The following is an 8,641-nucleotide window of genomic DNA, read 5'->3' on the forward strand; positions in this document are numbered from 1 at the left end:
ATGATTTCTAGTCCCTACCATTTGAAAGGATGTATAATTATCAGAGTTTAATGGCACTTTTGCGTAGGGCATACATCTCAGATTCATGTTCAGTATTGAATCATGGGGACTGAAAAGGACAATAATTAGGTTTCCAGTTACTGAGACACAAGAGGGTGGTCATCATGGTGTTGGTTTATGGGTAGCTTAGCATTTAAGAGACATGAAATCGAGTCAAGAGCTTCATGGCACATCTAAAATTCTTTCTCAAATGGACAACTATAATCATTGCCAGAATATTTCTAGCATGCTATATATTTCTGTGTAACAAGAAAACTAAACGTAACTGAATTACAGCTCATCTGAGAGGTTACCAGTAATCTCCGCAAGAACAAGATCCTTCTCTGAAACGATGAAACCGATTTGCATCCCTGACCATAATGCACCTCCCATAAATCTTGCTTAGAAGTTTTATCGCATTATGACAGTCTCCACAGACCCGGAGGTTCTTTACAATCCTAATAGGTGTCCCAGGTGCAGTGCTAATCAGCCCAAAGGCAAGTGCAAGCCTCTCGCTGTGAAGAGCAAGTGAACTCTCTTTCACATCCTCATCATCAATATCTAGCAGCACTTGGGAAGTGTCTGGAGCATACCCTGCAACTTTCAACTGCTGGCATATCTCGCTTAGCATCTCATATACATCCCTCTTCCTTGAGTGACTTTTATCTCCAGATATGAACTCGTGAATAACACCATCAAGTTCTATTGAGCTGCTCCCAGGTACCTTCTGCACTCCACAATTCAACATCAGTTTCCTCACCTTATACACTCCTTTCCAGTTGCCATCCAGCGCATAAATGTTGGATAGTAACACATACCCTGCATGATCATTCGGTGCAGCCTCAATAAGCCTGTGACCTGCCTTCTTTCCCAACTCGAAGTTGCTGTAAGTTCTACAGGCACCAACTAGGGCCTTCCACACAGCAGCATCTGGCTCCATTGGCATCATCTGAATCATCTCCTCTGCCTTCTCAAACAGCCCGGCGCGGCAAAACAGATCCACCATACAACCATAGTGGGCAATGTCAGGCTCAATACTAGACGAATTTGTCATTCTCTCAAAATAACCAATACCTTCCTCAACAAACCCCCCGTGGCTGCAAGCATTCAGTAAAGTGTTAAACGTGATTTTGTTAGGCACAAACCCAGATGACTCCATTCTAGTAAAAAGCTCCAAAGCTCTTTCACTACAGCCACTTGCTGTGAAACCAGCTAACATAGCATTCCAAGTATCCACGCTCCTCAGCGCACACGAATTTTCAAACACATAAACTGCACCCTCAATGAAACCACACTTGGAGTACATGTTTATTAGAGCAGAGCTCAACTTCTCATCGACCTCAATCTCTTTCCTGCAAACATATGCATGTGCCCAGAGCCCCTGCGCAAGTGCTCCCAAGTACGCGATTGCCGAGATTACGCTCACCAATGTCACCCTATCAGGCTGGCACTCATTGCTTGCCAGCATCTCCCGGAACACCGCAACTGCCTCCTCATGCTCCCCATTCGCAACACACCATGCAATGACCGTGTTCCAAGAGACCGAGTCTCGGGCTGGCATCTGCGCGAAGAACTCCCGGAGTGCTCCTGTGTCCCTGCCCTGCGCGTACCCTCGCAGCAGGCAGTTCCAGGCGATCATGTCAACCTCGGGCCCGTGGTCGAACACCTTGCGCGCGTCAAAAAGCATCCCGCAGACGGAGTAGGCGTGGATGAGCCCATTGCGCACGCGGCGGTGGGACGCGGCCCCACGTTTGGCGGCGTGCCCGTGGAGCTGTGCGGCGGCAGGGTAGGCCCGCTCCCGCGCGCAGCGGGCCAAGGCGAGCGCGTAGGCTATGGGGTCCGGGTCGGCGCCGGAGCGGAGCAGGTGGTCGAACAGGCGAAGCGCAAGGTGGGGGTTGAGACGCATGCGCGCGGTGTACGACGCGGCGAGGGAATCGGCTGGGGTTTGGGCGCCGCATGACTGCGGTTGCGGTTGCGCCGGTGGCTGCTGCCGTTGCGGTTTCGCGGCGGTGGCGAGCGTGGTGGAGGTGAGGAAGAAGGGGACGGTGGGAGGAGGCATCACGTGTGGCAGCGAACGTGGAGGAGGAGCAAGCGGCGTGCAGCGAGCGTGCCACGGCCGGCGAGGGCGGTGAACACTGAACACGAGCGTCGTGCGCCGGCGAGCGGCGGGTGCGCCGCGTCGTGGATGAGGTCGAAATGGGATTTTGGCCCGTGCAAATGTGCAAACCCTTTTTCGGCTGTAGAATTCTATTGGACCCTACAGTAGCTTGATCTCTCACTCATCGTATTGGACCCTACAAGTAATCATACTGGGCCTAGCCTTTACCATATTTGTACAGCGGGTAGGCCCAACGCAGCGACTATTTTTCGCCTTAAGCGACCCTGCGGGGTTCCATTCGGGGGACCTCCTGTACAGCGCCTTCAGCGCCATAGTAGAGCTAATTTTCGTTGACCGCAAGCAAGACACGATATATATTATTTTCAAAAGAAAGTATAAATTAAGAAAATAATTCTAAAAGATAATGAAAACAGACACGAATTTGAGAAGGAGTTTCATACAAATTGGAAAAGGTTCGTGGAAATGAAAACGGCTCATCGGCGTTAAAAAAAGGTTCATCGGTTTTTAAAAGAGTTCTTCATATTTGAAAAAAATAAGTTCATCAAATTTAAAAATACTTCATAAGTTTAGGAAAGAGTCCATCTACTCTTAAAAAGTTGATCGTATTTTAAAAAATTTAACAAAAATTGAAAAAAGTTCATCGGATTTGAAAAAAGTTCATCAATTTTAAAAAGTACTTCCTCCGTCCCAAAATAAGTGACTCAAAAATAACTCAGTTTTGTACTAAAGTTAATGTAAATTAGAGTCACTTTTGAGTCACTTATTTTGGGACGGAGGGAGTATTTCACAAAAATTGGAAAGTATTCATAAAATTTGAAAAAACAGTTCATCAATTTTAAAAAAATCATCATTTTTTGAAATAGTTCATTCAATTTGAAAAAGGTTCATAGATTTTGAAAAATATTTCATCAATTTTAAAAAAAGTTCACAAAACTGAAAAAAGTTCTTCAAATTTTTTAAATAGTTCATCCAATTTGAAAAGGTTCATTCAATTTGAAAAAGGTTCATAGATTTTGAAAAAAAGTTCATCAAATTTGACAAAATTTCATCATAATTAGAAATAGTTCATCAGATCCAAAACAAATTCATCGATTTTGCAAAAAGTTCAGCGGATCCAAAAAAAAGTTCATCGATTTTGAAAAAAGTTCAACGGATATGGAGAATAGGTTCATCGGATCCAAAAAAAAGTTCATCGATTTTGATAAAAAGTTCAACAGATTTGGAAAATAGTTTCATAGATTTGAAAATAGTTCATAAAAATGAAAAAAAAGGATTTTAAATAAAAATTAAACAAAATTTTTAAAGTTCTTCAAATTGAAAAAACTTCATTGAATTTGAAACTTTTCAAAGATTTGACGAAAAAGTTCGAGTATTTGCAAGATAATTTATTGACCCAGTAAGAAGAAAAACGAAAAATAGAAAAGAAAAAGGAAAAAGCCAAACGAAAAAAAATGAAAGAAAGAGAAAACGGAAGGGGTAGAATAAAGGAAAGGAAGGGTTCAAATGAAGGTCATCTTGTTGCTTGGCGTGGTGGTTCCATCTACTACCATTAAAAAAGAATGAGAGGGAAGATTCAACTTATAATTTAAACCGTTTAATTAGAGATGAACTACTACCACTAAAAAAGAAAGAGAGGGAAGATCCAATTTACAATTTAAACCGTTTAATCATAGATGAACGGTCTAAAAACGTCATTAACGAAATTGCCTTCGTTAACGAAACACTAATCCCCACCTCATCGTCTCAACCCGCACGTCGTTCCCCCTCAAAGGAAAAAAATTGCACGTCGCCGCCCCATAAATCGGTCCCGCACCAAACGCTTCACGCACCCGACTTGCACCCGTCGGCCAGCACCGCTATTCCCGCAGCCCAACCCCGCCCTGCTACCGCCGTTCCGGCCGCCCGCCCCTGCGCCCAGCACCGCCGTTCCCGCAGCCCGGCCTTGCCCCGCCGCAGCCATTCCCGTCGCCCGCCCCTGCGCCCAGCCCCCATAGCCTGACGCACTTGACCCATCTCACCTCACTTCTCGCTCACGCACCACACCACAAAGGAGGGGACAGCGGCGACGGCGGTTCCACACCAGAAAATCAGTTGTGTGTCATAACTTACACAACAGAAAATCCTATGCTTGAACTGGAATAAATTGTTCAGCTTCTGTTGTGCTAAAGACACAACATCTTTTTTTGTCAAAATATGGAAGTCTTCGTCATGTATAACACTATGACCAAGTTATGATCATACTAGCAATGTAAAAATATGCTCAACTGAATTTTATCTGATGTCAGGTGATGTTGGTCTCAGAATCGAGAGTGTGAAACCCCAACGAGGCTCCGACATGAATCCGAAAACTGGTACGAAAAGGACAAGCCACTGAACCTTCCTCCTGGTTCGGTGCGGCCAAACCTCGGCTCAGCCCTCTTATGCCATGCCACCATATGATGTGCACCCTTGGTCGTCCGATCCCATGAACTGCTAACGAAACAACGCCCAACGTCGGGAGTGTGGTCATATTCTGCAACCAAGCAACCACCCTCCTCCGTTCTCATCCAGCAGCAGGAAAAGGTTTTTTCTCTGCCTTGTTACTGAATTTAAGTTGGAGAGAACATTTAAGTTATGAACCTTGTTACTAAATCATGCTCTGAATTGTTGTGCTCATTGTTGTACAAGACTAAATCATTGAGTACATTTAGCTCTACAGGTCTGGCCCATCGACGACGACGGCTCCTCCTCATGCTCATCGGCCTTGTGCCCAAGTGCTATGCAAGTCTGCATTGGGTATAGACAGAAATTTTGATCTTTACTGCTCAAAATTCAGTTGGCAAAGAAAGTGCTCAAGTGCTCTTTGTGGTTTCTAAGTTTCTATTCTAGCAACTGTGAAGTAAAGTGGTACTCCTTTCCCCTTGGTGCATAATTCAGTTGGCAAAGAAAGGCTGCTATGCATATAAAATTCAGTTTACTCCCAAACCATAAACTGAATTTATTTTTCAATCCATATACACAGGGCACTTAATTCAGTAATCTGAATCATTTAAGTAAACTACCTATTATTTTTTGCCTAACTACCTATTTTTAGATTCAGTCAGTTAACTACCTATTCTTTTATTACAGTTATGCTCTCTTTATTTACAATGGGAACAAACTAAAGAAAGGAAAAGAAACTACAGCCAAGAAGGCATGCATGCAAGTATCTTCGATCTTAACATTTACTCATGGACTAGGCATCATTTTCTCGCAGCTCAATTAATCATAGTACAACATTGCAAACTTCTGAATAAATTTCCAAGACATCACAAGAGGCAACAGTTCTACAGCAGCACTTCTACTGAATTTTGTTCACTAATGTTTCTGGAATATATGGTTTGCACTGATTTTTTCACTAATTTGCACTGGATTTCAGTTAAAACTTCAGTACATTTAGACCTGCTTTCCAAACATGATTGGCAAAATTATTAAGTTTGTGCCATAAACGTGGATTCTATTGAAGGTTATCTGTTTGTATAGCTCAGATTTTTGAATTTTTCACAAGTTGAGTAGCAAACATGTGTGTACAAAAGTGTTTAGATGGCTGCCAGGATAAGTGCATGACCATGTAGATGTATCACTTAGCTTTATGTTTTAAATGCACTTTTAGAATGAGCTGGTTAGATATGAAGACCTGTTTATATTAACCTTCTTAAGAAGTTCTCCTAGAGTTTGGGAAATCTTTTTAAGAATTGTTCTGACTATGTAATTAGAGACACAATAATGAGCCGATCCTACACGCAAGAACTTGAGGTAGTAGGCATGAAGATTTTATTGTTACGTGTATAAAATTTTATTGTTACGTGTATAAAATGGTAGTAGTCAGAAAAATGCATCTATGACATGCGGTTAGTCTTCTTTTAACTCATTTTATTTTTGATATATTAATTTTTAAGCATCAAATATCTTGGTCTTAACAGTTTTGAGATAATGATTTATTTTGTAGTGCCACTGGAGAGATGTGGATAAAGATATCAAGTCGTACGTTTATTGTGCATCATGCTTATTGTGGGGATTTCATATTTTTTTCATGATTTTTCAACAAGGTAGCATGGTCTATCATACTAAACTTCTTGTTTGTCCGCTAGGTTTGTTTCGCTATACAGCCAACATGTGTCGGGTGCATGTAAGACTCCATAGGATCCACATCCTTATGTTCGAGGCCGTAGGTTACATTTTCCCTTATCTTTCTTGATCTTGATTCAGTTGGTTGTATTTCTTGCTTGTAGATAATTTCAAAATGGTTTAAATGATAGCTTGCATGTAATTTCAAGGTTGTTTTAAATCAGCACGATGACCCCTCTGCAATTAGTAGTCCTTAAAAAGATAGTTTGAGTGTTGATTGATGGTTGAAAAGTCATAGATACACATTTATTCTCTTATTCTAGTGTATTGCTGCGTTGGCAACATTGGAGGGATGCTACATTGAAGGGAGCATGAGTGATCGCTAGAACATATGTATCATTGTGATTAGATCATTGTATATAAGCCAAAATGAGTTTATGACAATTGATAAACTGATTATGCTTAATCTATGAATGAATCTGGGAGTGAAGTGATATTTGTTTATACCATTGCATAGCTTGACATGAAAAAGTAAGCTTTGCCATAATGTAGAACAAACTGAAAACCATATGGGATGAGACCATCGGTCCATGTTAAGTAAATAATGTTTTCTCTTCATTATTTGGATGGAGAGGATTCAAGCAGTTAAAAAAGATGTAGTGGATTCAAGGTCATGCACAACATTACCGCAAGCTAACATTTACTCTATAGAACCTGGTTAATTTCTAGAAAACTGTTGACAGAAAAATCTAGATGATTGGCCAGCACAAAAAATATTTGATGGAATTAGTAACTTTGCTATCTTGGCCTTTGTGTTGGTGGTGAGTTGTTAGATTTGTCAATGGGGTTTTACCACATGCATTCATTTTGATCGCTTTCATCCGATTTGTTTAAGATTTTGTTGAAAATATGAGAGGTGGTTATTGTGTCCATAGTACCATTCAAATTCCTCACAACCTAAAGTTTATTCCTCAACTTATTTTGTGCATCTACATGATTGCAACTGGAGCAAACAAAGTTTTCTTCCACTATTAATTTTCTTTATATTGGTTGATAGGATGTAAGATTACATGGTCTTCTTTTTAAAGAGACATGGGCTTCCCTATTGTAGTTTCGAACTTATGTCTTGAATTGTTTTATGTGCTATGTGCTATGGTGAACTTATGTCTTGAATTATTTTGAACTTATGTCTTGAATTGTTTCCCCGATATGATGCACCAATCATTATTATGATGTTGACTCCATTCACACGTCTAATGCATTCTTTTTGAAGGCTTGATATTGATTTTGTGATGTTAATATATACTTGTTGATTACCTCGAGCAAGGATACTACATCCTTTGCATCATATTTTAAGTACACGTGCGTTGCACGTGCTCGATTACTAGTAAGTCTATAAAGAAGAAGGAGGTCTTCGGTTCGAAACTCAACGACGCTCGATTATTTTTGCGTATTAAAAATACAGAAGAAAAACCACTAAAACAACTATATGGGCCGGCCTAGTGCGCGATGCTGCACGCGTCTGTTAGCAAAAATACACATTAACGGGCGCCTGCAGCGCCAAATAGGATTTGCCTCCATGTGGTGCCCTATGTCTCAGAATATCCTATTTAGCGCCACAGGCCCCGGTTAGCAAAATTGATGATGTCTCACAATATCCACGATGGGCCGGCCTATCTAGAGATCATGTATGTGTTTTTTGAAAATCCATGAAAATATTTTTAAAATTGGTGAACTTTTTTGCAAATCTGAACTTTTTGAAATTTTGTGAACTTTTTTGATTTTTTAATGGCCAACCACACTCTACATGGGCCGGCCCACGAGGAGGGGCGCTGCACGCACCGGTTTCTCAAGTGACGCTGAAGGCGCCACATAGGAGCACGCTCTATGTCTCGCCTTACACGAGGGAACAGCTAGCAATCGTTGAAGGCGTTCCCTAACTGGGCCGGTTCAGTTGGTGCGTCCCACTCGAGCAGTTCGAGAATTCAAATTCTAATGCCCCGCGCGTCAGTTTCCTTATCTTGTTTTATTTTGTTTCCCCTATTTCTTCTTCTCTTTCACTTGCTTGTTGTTCTTCTTTCTTTGCTTGTTCTTTCAATAGTAAATAATTTTCTTTATGACTAAATTAGTGCGTAATAATTTGGCTATTCCTTGTTGTTTATTGTACATCAATTCATCTGAAAAGGATGTTGTTCTCAAGAACAAAATAGACTAACTTTTAAAATTAAAGAGGTAGTGGAAAAACTAAATCATAAGTACTTTTACTCTATAGTCATTGGCTCTTAATGCAAAATAAAAAAACAACTAGTGTATTGTTTCTAGCTAGGCATTTCAAAATGACTCAGTGGACATTCACTCACTAAGTCCAATTTTTACGGAAAAAGATATAAATGAACT

At 41.0% G+C, this 8,641-nt stretch overlaps 1 protein-coding gene across 1 annotated transcript; it reads right to left on the reverse strand.

The window, feature by feature from the left end:
• Positions 1 to 221: 221 nt before the first annotated feature.
• Positions 222 to 2,272, reverse strand: LOC123399057 (pentatricopeptide repeat-containing protein At5g48910-like). The gene has a single exon (XM_045093484.1). The coding sequence runs from the start codon at positions 2,096 to 2,098 to the stop codon at positions 350 to 352; it is 1,749 nt and encodes a 582-aa protein (XP_044949419.1). The 5' UTR covers positions 2,099 to 2,272; the 3' UTR covers positions 222 to 349.
• Between the last annotated feature and the right edge of the window lie 6,369 nt (positions 2,273 to 8,641).

Source organism: Hordeum vulgare, chromosome 5H (genome assembly GCF_904849725.1).
Source record: "Hordeum vulgare subsp. vulgare chromosome 5H, MorexV3_pseudomolecules_assembly, whole genome shotgun sequence".
NCBI classification, from domain to species: domain Eukaryota; kingdom Viridiplantae; phylum Streptophyta; class Magnoliopsida; order Poales; family Poaceae; genus Hordeum; species Hordeum vulgare.